This window comes from Chamaea fasciata, unplaced genomic scaffold, assembly GCF_029207755.1.
Source record: "Chamaea fasciata isolate MVZ Bird 193981 ecotype frontalis unplaced genomic scaffold, bChaFas1.0.hap1 SCAF_22, whole genome shotgun sequence".
In the NCBI taxonomy this organism is placed as follows: Eukaryota; Metazoa; Chordata; class Aves; order Passeriformes; family Sylviidae; genus Chamaea; species Chamaea fasciata.
Genome location: NW_027094107.1, coordinates 9,157,585 through 9,172,628, shown reverse-complemented (window position 1 = coordinate 9,172,628; position 15,044 = coordinate 9,157,585). Strand labels below are relative to the sequence as shown.

At 48.3% G+C, this 15,044-nt stretch overlaps 1 protein-coding gene across 6 annotated transcripts in view; it reads left to right on the top strand.

Moving 5' to 3' along the window:
- GRIA3 (glutamate ionotropic receptor AMPA type subunit 3) overlaps positions 1-15,044 on the top strand; it is a 127,724-nt gene that overhangs the window by 102,861 nt on the left and 9,819 nt on the right. For 3 of the 6 annotated variants that reach the window (XR_010723660.1, XM_066202625.1, XM_066202623.1), the window contains exons 13-14: positions 4,382-4,629; positions 5,188-5,302. Coding sequence is in view for 5 of the 6 variants with exons in the window: in XM_066202625.1 (XP_066058722.1) it covers positions 4,382-4,629; positions 5,188-5,302 (363 nt within the window). In the remaining variant the exon portion in view is untranslated. The remainder of the gene's footprint in view (positions 1-4,381; positions 4,630-5,187; positions 5,303-15,044) is intronic. The other 3 variants (XM_066202626.1, XM_066202624.1, XM_066202627.1) reach the window with 1 other exon arrangement.

The following is a 15,044-nucleotide window of genomic DNA, read 5'->3' as shown; positions in this document are numbered from 1 at the left end:
CAAGCCAGATCCAAACAGCAAACGCAGTGGGGCCCACCCCATTGCAATTTGCCACGTTAGAGGTTCAGTCAGGCAGCTAAACCCGCTGCATCTCAGTGGGGCCCAAGCCAGGCAGCGGCTCTGGTACCAAGGCAGTCTCTTGGCGCTTTTTTCATTCCTGTTCAGTAGCTTGCTTTTAAATGGTTCATAAGCTCCTGGACTCATTAGCTGCTGCAGAAGAGCTAATTGCACACGTGGAGGAAAAGCAGTGAGTGATGATAGTGAAGCTGCAGTTCACCCTTAACTGCCCACGTTCACCCCAGTGAGGTGTGCATCTGGATAAAGGCAGCAGGTATTATTCCGATGAAATACCTGCACTGGCTTTAGTGTGGACCTTCGTGTTTTGTATCAGCAGCACCTGCCTGACTTAAGGGCTGCAGATCTCCCTTGCTAGGGAGCTAAAGTGTGTTCAGAGGGGCCGTCCCATGCAGCAGAGGACAGTGTAAGTCTGCTGCTTAAGGACCTTTACTGATGTCTCTGCCTGCCTTTATGGGTGGGCTGCAGTCAGCGTGCTCCACGTGCTTTTTTATTTTGCCACACTTGGTTTATCACTCTTAGTTTTGAAGGCAGACGTAAAAAAATAACATCAGTATAATCTAATTGGTTTTAAGTGTAAAACAGAGAATATATAACTGGATCTTTAAAATAAAAATTATTATAATTAAAATTAAATTAAAATTTATTATAATTATAACTTAAAATTTATTATAAGTTTGGCTCATGACTGGATGATCAACAACCCTCACCTACAGGAGAGCAGTTTGAGCTTGACTGCTGGGAAATCACTTCCTGGTGCCTGTCATCAGAAATTAAGGACCATTTTTGTCATTTTTAGTGAAATATCCCAACGGGTTTCACAAGGAGACATTTTGAAGAAGACCTACGGGTTGTGGAGGAGGTGGTAGGGAGAGTTGAACATTCTAAAATGGCAAAGGACATCCCTGTAACTTACTTTAACTATAAAGGAGAAATGTTGCTTCCTTCGAACACAACGGCTTCACCCCTACTCAGTAGTGGAGGAGGTGACACAGTGTCACTTTTAGCAGAAGTGTGAGACAGATGTCTGCGGAGGGGGAAGGGAATTCAGTCACTGGGAGAGGGCTTCATATTTTAGAGCTAAATGAAACCAGTGTCAAGGAATTATTGTCCAGGACGTGCTGGGGTTTGCTGGGTATCTCTTGGTGATTTGGAATGTGCAAAAGTGAAACCAAGGCACCAGGTCTAGCTCAGTGGAGCCACATTTGTGGGCGCTGGGTTGTTTGGTTGTTGGACGGATTGAAGAAATAGCTGCAACTGAGAGGCAAACTCGTCTCCTTGCCATGCCTGGATCACTCACCCAGCCCTGACTGGCCACGCTCTCCACACACTCTGGCTGATTTTCCTTTCACTGCTGGAGCCAACCACACATCAAAACTAGGAGAATTAGAATGAAAGACGGTGTTAAAATTGTGGGCTGATGGAACTGGCATCCTCTCTCCAAATGAACGCATTGCTACCCAGGAGCAACGTGTATTTAGGTGCCAATTAGTAACGGGCCAAGTGCAGTGAGTCGTCCTTGGCACGAGAGCTGCTGGCTCTGCTGACACAGAACGGAGCTGCCTGCACCCTTGGCTGTGGTGTTTGTGCCTCTTACTTCTGCATAAACATATCCAAATAAAGGGGAAAAAGAGCCAGCATTATTGACAAAGCAAAGGCCAGTTCTATTTATATCAGCAGTCAGGCTGCGATAATGAAAAGATGCTTTAATGTGTCTCAGGGCCTAGATGAAACACTGAAAATGTTGCTTTTAAGAAAAAATTATAATAATATCCCCTTGAAATCCCAAGGAAATGTGTGTGGCGGACTTCTGGAGAGCAATATCAAAGAAATAGGAGTTGCAGAGCAGAGGACGTTACTGCAGCTATGGGCTTTGAATTGGCTTAAATCTTTGCTTTTAAGTTTTTTTTTCCTAAGTATCTTTCAAAGTAACACTTTATTGACAGGGAAAATGTTTTACTGCCACTGAACTCTAGCAGCAGTGCAGATCTGTCAGACCTTGCCTTATTTTGGAGTGTAAATCCTTTCTCTATGGTTGCTTCTGCTGTCTGGCCCCTCTTATGGGTGTCAGACTCCTAGGGGGGCTGGGAGAGGCAGTGTGAATGTCTGCAGAGGGGGACAGATGGGTAAGAATCTTCTTTCAGCACAGAATTTGGAGCTTTAGTTAGGAAAGACACTTTTCTTTTCTGAAAGTCTTCTAGGAGCTTCTGGGGTGGTTGGGTTTTGTTGAGGCAATTGGAAAATTGGAAAAAAAATATTTACTAAAAAATACCATTGGTCATTTCATCCCGTGGCATCTTTGACCAGCTTTAATCAACTGGTTGTTTCATGGCATTTTAAAAGCAGGTTTAAAATACGGCTCCAGGAGCAGAAAATGCCCCGGAGCATTGCTGAGCACGTGTGCAGGTGTCACAGCTCATCTGGTGGCACTGTCCCTTTCTCCAGGAAGCCTCATCATGAGTAATTACTTCCACCTTATTACGAATTTGGGCGAATGGCTGCAGACAGCTGCCCTAGCCAAGCAGGACTCCGTGGCCAGAGCCCATCACACCCCTGGCCCTCTCTCTCAGGGCCCCTGGGATCCTCAGCCAAACCATTCCAGGCCCCCGTTACATCCCTCTTTGTGCCGATGCTGGGCAAAGCTGTACGGCCCCTCCTTAGTCAGGAGACCTCTAACTTGCTTTTCACACCCACCACCCAGCCAGCCTCTCTCGTAACTGGGCTGTACTGTTGTCTCTCTGATTTCCTGGTGTCAGTGGGCTGATTTTAATTGGTTTGCATTTTCAGTTGTTTTCCAGTTCATCAGGAAGGATAAAATAAAATCAAATCAACTTCTGCCCTCCGTGCTCCTCTCTATCCACCGTAGCAACACCAGCTGAGCATGTTAATCTGAGGAGCAGTGCAGGCAGGGCTTGCTCCCTGGGAAGTGTTTGGAGGCTGGTTGTTAAGCATTTCTTTATTCAAAATGCATTAAATTGTCCTGAATGAGGAGGAAACATGTCTCGATCATCAAGCTGATGGACATTAGCAGTCTTCCACCACAAGTCTGCTAAATTTGGACTAGATTTAGCTGCTGCCTGCTTCGTTGCTATTCTGCAAGGAAAGCTGTGGACAAGGAACTGGCAAGGAATAGAAGGCATAAATTCGAGGTACCCACAACTTGGACTGAAAGTCTTACATAAATCCTTGGGATTTCTAGACTTTGGAGAAACGCAGTTGGCATTACTGCCTTCTGTTGACCAAGCAGGAAAGTTTAACTGGTAGTCCAGGATACAAATTCTTGACAGTCTGGAGGTGGCTTTGAGATCTGAGGGTGGCTTAAATGTTACTGGTGGGGAAGAGCGAGAAGGGGAAGTAACACATTTCTTAACATTTCCAGGTTTACCAAGATTGTATGCTGAGCTAGAGAATCTTACAGTTTGCTCAGTCTCAAAACAGGGAAATCAGGAAAAAATATAGATGGGTGACAGGCAGTTAACCAGAAATTTTTTTCAGCTTATTGCTAATATTTGTGTTCATTGTCTTTTATGAAAATGAGAACCCAAATTTTAAATATTTGACAATGGATTCATAAAAGATTTTGTAATGACTGTTTATGTCCCTTGTTCGAGCATCTCTACTGGCAGCCACTAGAATGTCATGGTCTGCTGTATCGTAGACCTGCCGTGACCACTGTGAAAAACACTCTCCTGCCTTGCTGAAAACTTGTAATGAGCAAAAGCCAGCCCTCCCTAGCTGCAGTTAGTGAAAAAACCACAATGCTGAGAGTTTGTGTGAAGAGGAGAGGCTCCTTGTGCATCTGCTGGCCGTGATGGATGAGCTGGGATTTCCCATCCTCCCGCTGGCTCAGCACAGGGGCGGATAAACGCAGCACAGGACAGGAGCCAAGACTGGGATGGGCACACGCCGTCGCTTGTTCCGAGGCTGCCAGTTACTCAGCAATCACAGAATAAACGTCTGAGGTGTGCTTCCCCCTCCCCAAACATTCTGTCGTTGGGGCTTTGTTCAGGGGTTACTCAGCAATCACAGAATAAACGTCTGAGGTGTGCTTCCCCCTCCCCAAACATTCTGTCGTTGGGGCTTTGTTCAGGGGTTACTCAGCAATCACAGAATAAACGTCTGAGGTGTGCTTCCCCCTCCCCAAACATTCTGTCGTTGGGGCTTTGTTCAGGGGCCAGCGTACCTCTCTCTGAGGTGCCTCGGCTTTTTTTATCTGTTAGCCTTAATCGGGTTCAGGGTGTCGTTGTCCCTCGGAGCTGAGCCTTGCCCACATGACTCTTCATTTCCCTCCTTTGGTGTCCCCCAGAGGTCCAAGATAGCCGTGTACGAGAAGATGTGGTCGTACATGAAGTCGGCGGAGCCGTCGGTGTTCACCAAGACGACGGCGGACGGGGTGGCGCGGGTGCGCAAGTCCAAGGGCAAGTTTGCCTTCCTGCTGGAGTCCACCATGAACGAGTACATCGAGCAGCGCAAGCCCTGCGACACCATGAAAGTCGGAGGCAACCTGGATTCCAAGGGCTATGGTGTAGCAACCCCCAAAGGCTCAGCATTAAGGTGGGTGGAATAATATAACAATATCCATGTTGTTATAGTATTCCACCTACCCTGATGTATTGTGTTGTCATTTTCTTTCTTGTGGATTTTGAGGTAACTTAAAAGTTTAAAATCTTCAGTATTCCATGGAGTTAAATAAGACGGTAAATTATGGTTTCATTTATTTAATGCATCCATTTTTTTGTGTTCTCTTCGTGTTGTCCTCTCTGATTGTTTGTTGCTGTTTTAATTTTACAGTTCAATGGCTTTTTCAATTTAAATGGTAAAAGCCAAGTTAACCTGCCATATGTGACGAATGTTAACTGCATGATGTGGTGTTCTTGTTACTTTTTTTCTCAAAGACGATTTCCCCATCCCGCACACTTCAGTTTTGAGCAAATGTTATCCTCCATGCCACCTTCCAATATTTAACCCTGTATTTGCTGTACAGACATTTTGATAGCTCCACGTTCTGTGAAATTTTAGCCAATTTGTCCTCTTGTGCTCCTTTTTTTATACGTTACGATTTCCTAAGCATTTGTGCATTTTTTCTTACAAGTTATGTTTTATCGTTTCAAGAAATGCTGTTAACCTGGCAGTATTAAAACTGAATGAGCAAGGCCTCTTGGACAAATTGAAAAACAAATGGTGGTACGACAAAGGAGAGTGCGGCAGCGGGGGAGGTGACTCCAAGGTCAGCCTCAATGTCACCACAATCGGGTACCTTAGCAAAGAGTAATCGGCAAGGCTGTTATTTTGCTTCTCAAGAAAAAAAAACTCAAAAAGAAAGCAGATGAAATCTATTTCACTAATTGTGGTGGGGGAAAAAAAAGCTATTTTCTTGCTCAGTAGCTCTTTCAAAGAAACAGTCTTATTTAATATCATCAGCGGGTTTGTTCAAGCTTGGAAACCTTATTTAACTAACAGATAGACAGTCTAGTGTTGGTGGGCCGTGCGCAGAGTAAATCAGTGAGGTAACTGTACCAGAAACCAGTGATCACCTCTGGTCACCATCCCAATCCCTGAGGACAAGGGTTTGTGAGGGCTTTTTTGCCAGGACCAGCTGTGCCACCGCAGACCTGGAGGTGAAAGAGCTCCTGTTTTCCTTTGCCCTTTTGGGGAGGTTGTGGAAATTTTGCCTGGAGTGTTCAAATGTCACCTTTTGTACAGCACTGACCCGTCTTCTGCACACTCCAGTGCAGGAGCCCTGTACCTGTGTTTGACATGCCTCTGATGCAGATGTGGACTCAAATCTGGCTCCAGTGGCAGCAGTGGCAACCTTGTCACTGCCTTCTGCTGAGCTGAGCCTTCCAGACAGCCTGTACTGTACCTTCACAAAGTTGCTTCATGAGCTCGTGTATTGCAAACGTGAACTAGGGTGCTTTCCTCTAGCCAGCTTTGCCTTGGAGGACTGGCAGTTTCTGCGGTCTTTAACCCAGCTAGAGCTACAGCTAGAGTTGGCTGGGTGCTGTTGGTCACCTTGGGTGCAGGAATTACCAAGGAAATTAATTTAAATGACATTGTTATACTGAAAAGTACTGAAATTCATTTTTATAGTGACACTCTCCTACATCTAGTAAAACCAGATCTTTAGGGAGCAATAACTCCTAATCTGTGCAATAAAAATGCTTCAGATTTGGTCCAAAATCAATAATAACAGTAAACTGCAGTTTCGGACAATTACTGCAAATTACTGCTGCAATCTATTAATAAGAGTTGCATACAGTTGGCTACATAGGAAATTGCTCAGCCCGTCATGTCTGCTGTTAGCAAAAGCCACTGTGTAATATTAAAGGAAAGAAAAGCTCTCGAATTTGGATTGATTCAGTAGTTGGAGGTCTGCAGTGCTCAGCAGCAGCCTGGAGATGAGCACAAGCTTTTTTATGCTTTTCAGCTCTGCTGCTCATCCTTCACAGAACATTTTTATATGTCATATTTGCCAGTATATTAAACGTTTAATATCCTCCTGGGATCCAGCACCTCGTTGTCTAATGCTGCCTCCCTGAAAGAAAACTCTTCATACAAACCAGCTTCAATGAACTTCATTGCTTCAAGTTCATTGCATTAAACCCAGCCAATAACACTTACAGCCCCAAGGAAACTAAAGAGGGCCTTTTAAATGGCCAGAATTAGGGCAGGGCCATCCTTCTATCTTCGCTTGTGCTGCAAGATGTTTTACAAAGAATGGTGCTGTCTATTTGGCAGGCCCTGGCGTGGTCAGGCAGCGTTGAGGGAGTGAGCCTGCGGTGCTGCGGTAACATGAGTTGGTGCCCAGAGAAGAGGCAAGGGGAGCAAACACAAAAATGCGTGTTTTGCTGGTTTGCGATGTCTGTCTGCAGTCTGCTGTAACACGCTGTGGTGAGGGGCGAGCTTGAGCTACAGCCGTCAGCTCTTGGGGCACAGGTCAGCTGGCAGAAGTCCCCAAGAGGAGACCGTGGGATGTAGGAGACCTCCCACAGAAGACTAAGCCGAGGGAGGCAGGGAAGGCGCTAGTGGCTGTTCTGGAGGCCTGGTAAATCCAGGGGCTTTTTGTTCGGAGGTGGCTTTTCCTTGGAGGTATTTCTGTGTGCCCGGAGTGCCGCAGGCGGCCCAGGCGGGCAGAGCCGGCCCGGCCCGGCCGGAGCCCTCCTCCTCTGGGGAAGGATCCGCACGGCGGCTCCCCGCGCCTCGCTGGCCTCTCTCTCCTCACTGTCCTCCCACCAGGAGTTCCCTCATCATCCCATCCCATCTCTCCGGTTAATTGTTTACGTGAACCCGGCTTCATCTGTAGAGCGTTCGGAGGCGTCATTCAAAGCTGCGGTTTGCCCGTTCCCTGCCGGGGCGCTGGGGACGGGGCAGGCTGGGATGGCGGCGCCGTCCCGCGGGCGGCCATTGCGGGCGCGGGCAGCCCTCTCTAGCGGCCGGGCTGACGGCTGCTCTCAGCTCCGCCGCTAGAGACCCGCCTTGGGCACGGCTGCCCGGGCCTGCAAGCGGCCCCCGCCCCCCAGGGCGCTGTGCGGGTGTCAGCCGGGCGGTTCCTCCAGCCCGGTCCCCCTGTCACCGCTGCTAGAGCTGGAAGTGACGGCCGGAGGTAAGTGTGGGCCTCGGCCCGTGGCTGCCCTCACAGGAGCCGCTCTGGAGGGGCCGCCCTGTGCTGTGCTGCGCTGTGCTGTGCTGCGCTCGGCGAGGAATGGTTCTGAGCGGTGAGTTCAGCCCCTGCCACCCTCCGCGTCTCATCGCCTCGGCAAAATCAAACTGACTTCCCTCTGCACGAGGATTTCCAGTCTCGCAGCGGAAAAAGGTATTCAGTTGGCTTTCTGCAGGTTTTGAATCTGTTGGTGTACACAGCATGTAAGGTTAGGCCGGTGGGCATTCTGCGCTCCTGGCGTTCACTGGTAACTCAAGGCTAAAGAGATCGTGCCGTTTGACTGAGTCTGTTTATGAGGCCTCGGCTGACGTGGGTCTTGTTCTCGGTGCCGCCCGTCCGTGGCAGGGCTGGTGCGGAGCCGAGGGTGCCCGAGGTGTGCCCTGCAGTGCCCTGCCAAAGGGATTGCCCCTTTTCTGTGCTGCACCTTGTGTAACAAGTCTGAAGGGGATGTGCTCCACCCGTGTGTAATTCTCCTGGGATGCGTGTCAGTACATGTGGGCCGGCTTGGCTGATGCAGACGTTCTGGTGCATGCATCCAAACTTGTTCACTTAGCCCTCCCAAACGAGTGTGAGTTCAGTTTCATGGCAAAATTATCCTCCCTTCAAACGCTCTTATACCTGCAAGCTGAGTTCTCAATCATAAGAGAATACAAAACAGCAGTTGCTAAAAAAGCATATTGCAGGAAATACGTTGCAGTGTAATACAAGTTTGGAAACGAATTATTTTGTTTATTGTACAATCCTATAATCTTGGAGCTGAGCGATAGCTGAATAGGGATTTAACAAGAATTAGACAAAAGGGGATGCAGACGGCGGTCACAGGCTGAGCGACTTAAGTGAAACTAATTATTTAGTTGCATAGGAACAATTTTCTGCTCAGATAGATTCCTAAAGTTCTGCTGTTGATAAATCTATTGTATGCTTATACCTTCATGGTAACGTTTACTGACAACCAGCGTGGAAGGAGAATGTTTGAATGCAGCTTCTCGCCAACTTCACGTGCCAAGATTCCTTGCTAATTGTTTGACTTAATTTCTTTAATGTATTCTTTTTTAGGCTGATACATCTTTTGGAGTACATCAGAGAAATGGCATGCAATGTAATATTATTTCGTTTTCCAATTGTTTCTGTTTAATCACGGGATTACTTTTCCAGTGCGCTAGTTGAGTTCTGCCCTCAGAGCTGTGCTCCATACAATATCCCATTCCCAAGACCTTCGGAGCTGTGAGCGTGGCCATTAGCAGATGGGATCTGTTCCCCCGTGTCTGTGTGCTGTTTTCTTTGATACATTTTCAGCACAGCCGTTAGCGTTTGCAACTTAATTTTTTTAAGTGGCATATTTTTAGAAGAAATCTGTTATGCTTTATTTTAGCTGATACCTGATGCCTAAAGAGCACCATTCCCAAACACGTCGTGCATAAAAGAGAACATTTGGGGAAATGGCTATCTTGAAAAGATGCAGCACGATTTATTTGAGCAATTTGTTTGAAATTATGTTCATCAGCATGAATTTCCTTGTCATCCATTCTACAGGCCTGCCTTATGAGCTGGAAAAAGATAAAATGGCTGATCAGAGCCAGTGACAGTAACACAGAGCTAATTCATGCTCAGAGCTGGGAAAGTAATGTGAAATAACTGTATTGTGCAAATTAGTGACAAAGCAAAATAATGCTTTAAAAAGAAGACGCCAGGATTTTGGTTTAATTGACAGCTATTACTCTACAGCATATTAGGAAATAATACTGTGTATATTTTGTGCCAGTGATGAAGTCTTAATGCTCTAGGAGTTCATTGGAGCATCTCCGAGCACTGCCAAGAAGGGCAGAGAGCCTGCTCTGGTTTGCAGAAACGACAGTGCCGTTGTGCACATTGTTGAGGGTATTTTCCTGGAAATGGAACTGGGAGAAGCAGCGCCATAATTTGGGAAGAGTAGGTTACCTGCGCTGGGAAGGAGTTGGTGAAATCAGAACTGGTGGTGTCCAGGAATTGGGAACTGTTTGGTTTTGCCGGTGTAACCTCCACATCGTGGAGACTGGCTTTGCTGCCTTGCCGGGCCTGGCTGTGCGAGGAGACCTGTTTGTGCAGCGTTAATTGTGGCAGGCCTGGGGCTCAGACACCCTGTCCTGCCTTTATGGCAGTAAGAAGTCTGAAAGACCTGTTAATTGTGCGCTCCTTTTGATAATAGCTGTGGTGCTTAGCAGTTAATTTCCACAGATTGCTTCCGTGAGTCGTTTCTCCTGCACTGTAAATATCACTGTGGGAAAAGTCAAGGCGGAAGGGTCTGTACTGGAAAAGGAAAGAGGGAGAAGCAGCCGCTGGAAGTGGAGCTCCCAGCAGCGGGAACAGGGCTCGTCCTTTGAACGCCTCTCTGGGGGTCCGGCCTCGCTTGTTTCTCTTTCATAGTAACTGCTGTCATTTGGCATGCAAAGGGAAAAGTAAATGCCTTTCTTCTTCTTCAGAGTGCCTCTAATGTGTCAGCATTGTGCTCACGTGGATGCGGGCGCCGGTGCTGCTCTGTGGATTTCCCGTGGGCTGAGTGCCTCTAGCTTTTGTACACGCGACTTTGAATGTCTTGTGTAGCCTTTGGACTAAGCAGCACTGCCTGCAGCCCGCTGAGGAGCCGAGAGCGGGAGTCTCAGAAGAAGCCGCTTCAAGAGGAAAATAAAGATGGGGGGAAAATGGATGTGCCTAGAGACAAGAGAAAGAGAAGGTGAGGGGATAGCCGGCGTGCAAGGTAAGTTGAGTCTCTTGCTCGTCCCCATCCAGGTTAGAAAGGACCCAGGCAATGGCAGGAAAGGTCCACGCTGCTCTTTCAGATGGTTTGAGTGTGATGTTGGGCACCTGCCCGCCCTTGCTCTTCCTTCCACCCCCTCGCCACATCTGTACCTCGAGTGTCAGGCCGTGATGGAGCTGCAGTGACTTGTTGTGGCTTGTATTTCCTAACCCAGTGCATTATTGCATTAGCACTTGGCACTTCTCTTAAATTGTGAGCCTGTTAGTACAGAGTTTAATTTGTTTGAGCTACATTTGTGAAGCATGTCAATATTCTTCCATAGAGACAGCTGCTGCTGCCAAACACAGGCTGCAAACTCTGCAGAGAGCAGAGGAACTTGCAGCCTCAGCTGGTAACACATCTGGCACTGCAGAGGTGTGCACAGAGTGTCTGTGGATGATGCAGTGACATCCTGTGCTCATTCAGACACCCAAATTTAAAATGTACACCAGTGACCAAAGGAAGAACGCTTCAGATTCCTCAAGGATAATCTGGAGGCTCCAGCCTGTACTGGCAGGTTCCTCCTGCCCAGTAATGGAGACTGTAACACAGTTCTGTTCTGGAGAACTGTAGCAGCTCCTGAGTGCTCAGCAGGAACTAAACCCCTGCCCTGGCAGGCAGGGAGCTGCCGCCCCTGGGGGCTCCTCACCGTCACTCAGGGCCCGGGGCCTGGGCACAGGGAGCTGCTGCTGGCTCTGCTGTTGAGGGAAAACAACATCCTCTGCCAGGGGATTTATCGCTCTGCCTCCAAGCACTGCCCCAGCCATCAACATGCAATATATTTCTTAGGTGGCTGTGGGATATATACGGCTTGAGGTGCTGAGTTTTAATTTTCTAATTTTGCCAGGTCTTTGTCTTTCCAAACTAGATGGCTTTCACTTTTATCCCTTCCTCTGCCCATCCATAAAGCATTTCAATCCCTCAAATGTTAAATCTTGGGGATGTGCAACTGCTCGGAACACGGGGCAGAGAAGAAGTGGTGTGGGTCTGAAATGGTAGCAAAGAGCAATGTAGGGTTCATTACTTTAAAAAGAAATGCCTGGTGCTTTTTGCAATTTTTAATTGAATATTAAATGTTCCGTGTGGAATGCCAAAGATCACGTTTTGAGCCGGAAGGCAGGAGATAGTGAGTGACAAGAAGGAACAGGGATTGACCATATGGGTTTATGCCTGTATTCTCAGGGCTCTGCACTTCTGCTTGAGGTACCAGGCTACTGTAGTCTTCTGACAAACATCGTGGGTTTGGATAACAAGCCCATTTCCGAACAAAGTCTTCCCCTTCCCTCACGTGTGGGTGTGTCACAGAACAGAGCATGAAGTCATGGCACAGAGACATTGCTGAATTGGTAAATTGCAACAGGCAGATGGATGATCTGATCTGAGCACGAGCAGAGCCCTCGGACAATGCATTAGGTTTTGTATCTATTCAGAAGTTATTTCAGTAACAAGATCTGACAAAAAGTCCATTCAGTAGTTAAAGATCAGGCTGGGATTTATACAGCTTGGGGGAATAAAGTGCCTTATTTGATTTAGAGGGGTCTTTAACCTAAAGCAATGCCCTCCAGGAAGTAGTGCTGGATTTGGTGTATCTTCCTGGACTGTGTCTGTCTTTATATTTGAACGATACCAAGATGGTTGTCAGTGAGATTTTTTATGGTATCCTGTCGAATTAAGCAGAGAGCCTGGGCTTGGTTTCTGCCCTTGTCAGTCGCGGCAGAGCCGCGTGCCCGTGCAGGCTCAGCGCTGCAGCGGTGGCCGTTCGCCTCCCGGCCCGCCCGGCTGCAGTCAGCAGGGCTGGCGGCGCTGAGCATCACCCCCCGTGCCCTGCCCGCAGGGCGGGGAAGGCTGGCGGGTCTGTGAGCGGTGTGGCGCCGATGGATTGCTCTGCTTGGCTGATGCCGTGCCCCCGTTGAGGGTCACTGAGGGCAGCTCAGCTGCTCAGAGCAGGGGACTGGTAACACCAAGGGGGTGCCTTCAATCCCTGTACGGGCCTTTCGCTTACCAGTTGGGCTCCGTGGTCCTTGTGGGTCCCTTCCACCTCAGAATATTCTGTTTCTCTGTAGTATCTCTGCTCTTCAGGTATTTGCCTCTCCGAGTGTGGTAAATGTGACGTGCCCCACGTCTACAGCAATCTGCCTTCTGTGCTTCCCCTGAAGTTAGTGGGGATTAGCCAGTGACACCAGCAGAACAGTTAATTCAGTGTTTTCAGGAGTTTTACCCAAGAATATTTTAGGAAGCATTTTGGATTTAGAAAATGCTTGTTTGTTTGCACACTCTTCCACTTGCCTTTCTCACACTGTGAGGTGGATTTTAGAAACCCAAGTGTTTAACGTCTGAAGTCTTTGATGTTATAATGGTCTTGGTTGGGTTGTGCTGATGTCGGCAATCCCAGGGATGTTCCAGCCAGCAAGGACAGCTCTGGTCATAGGGAACAAAGGAAAGTATTTCTTGCTGTAGAAGTGAGAGTGTTCTAAATATGTCAGATTTCTAAATTAAAAGGATTAGGCAAGACCAACAGGGATTATTTAATTATAAAACCAGCCTATTATTATTTAATGATAAAACAAGTCAAAAGCCACTTTGTAATGTACTGAGCAAGACCTGGTACCACCATGGCCTCTCACCTCCTTCACATCACTGAGCTGTGGACAGGAGGGTGACGAGCCCCTTGCAAAGGCCGAGCCCTATGGTCACACCAAGATCCTGGACCAGACTGACAGTTGCTCTGTGCCATGCAGTGGGACACCGCCAGAGCCTGGGGTTGTCTTTGGCACTGTGACTTCACCTTCTCCTGTGCCCCCAAAGGGCCAGTACCAAGGTACGGGGAAGCACAGGCAGCTTTGCTCTGAGTGCTGCAGCCCAAGTGACGTGTGCCTGCGTTTCCACAACACTTCTCCAACCAGAGGAGTTTGTTGTCTGCTCTTGTACTGCTGGGAAAGAAGAACAAGGGCCTGTTGGTGACGCCCAGGATTGTGCATCGTGGGAGCTGCAGTGTTAAGTACACAGGGAAGTCTGTTAGCAAAGGACAGTTCTCCTGGTGACCAGATTTGCAGTATGTTTGGAGCCAGCATCCATCTGCTTTTGTGAGAAGGATTCCCACTGCCACTGGCCTGAAATTTCTTGGCTTCACCTCTAAGTAAACTCTGTTGGTGGGTGAGATGGCCCACATCTCTCCCCAGTGCCGCTGGGGACGTGGATGGGGACAAGGATGTCCTGGCCAAGCAGCCCTGTGGAGCTCTCCCGTGCAGGGCCACTCACTGCAGTGAAGCTGCAGTGGTTGGAGGTCTTGCCCGGTGTTTGACATCTCCTGAGCCAGCCAGGCACCCCTCCCTGCCTGAAGTGCTGCCCAGGTCTGCTGCAGCTTGTGCTCTGCTGTCCTGAGCCACAGCCCCAGGCGCGTGCTGAAGAAAGGATGTTTGCAAGAGCAGAGAGGAGCTCTTGATGCTGAATGTCATTCTGGTCTTCCTTCAAATTCATGGGTGATTTCTTTACCCTCTGCCCCCCTAAAGCTATGTTTGGACTCTCAAGATGCTGCAGGCGACACCATTTTGAAAATGCCCAACTGTTCCCTGTGCACCGGATACTCCACAGAAAATCAGGAAGCAGCTGCTGGTTGGTGAAGGAACACCTGCAGCTGTAAAATCCGGGTAGTGAGAGGTGCCAGGGCAGCCCCTGGGCAGTCCTACAGCCTGGAGGATTGATGCTCTGCCCTCCCCATCCTGTGCCGCCCTGAGGAAGCCCTTGGACTGGTGCTTTGAGGAGCCTTGCTCGTTACATCCTTACTTTACAGCCTGCTTTTCTGAAGGATTGCATCTAAAAATTCTAAATGAATTCTGAGCAATGGTTCTGGTTTGAAAGGAACAGTGTGCTGTCTGCCGAGTTCATTCATTCTCCTTGGCAGTGATTGGGTTTGGGTATAACATTTATATTACATCCATTAGAGCATGGAATGGGATGTGAATTATCCAAAGCTGTTCCAATCATCACTTAGATCTTTATAGATTGCAAGTAATAAACAGAACTACAGTGTTGCTGAGGCTTCATGCCACTCAAACACCAGTTAGACAGAGCTGAAAAAAAGTCTGCAGATTATTGGGTGAGATGTTCAAGTCCTAAAGTGACTTCTGTTCCCAGTTCTCACCTCGAGTGGTCACCGAACCCTTGTATCGCCTGCTGCGACTTGAGAGGACCAACCCAAACACTGGCTACAAAGCCCTGGCATCTTTCCTGGAAAATGGCTCTTTCCTGGCAGGATCGCAGTGTTCTTTTCATAAATTAACTGTGCTTTTCCAAGAAACTGCTCAGACTCTTCACTGCAGTCCAAGTTCCTTCAGGAAAGGGTCCTGTTTACAGCAGTAGCGCACAAACACGATGGCCAGTAACTGGGACCCAGCTGCCAGAAGGGGCAGCCTGGACAGCGTTTGCACTCGTGTGGGACTGCAGCCTGCTGGGCACGTGTCTTCGGCTGGTAGAAGTTAGTGATGGCAGCAGGTAGAACATCTGCTTTGGGGTTATCTTCTTTAAACAGGGGCAGGC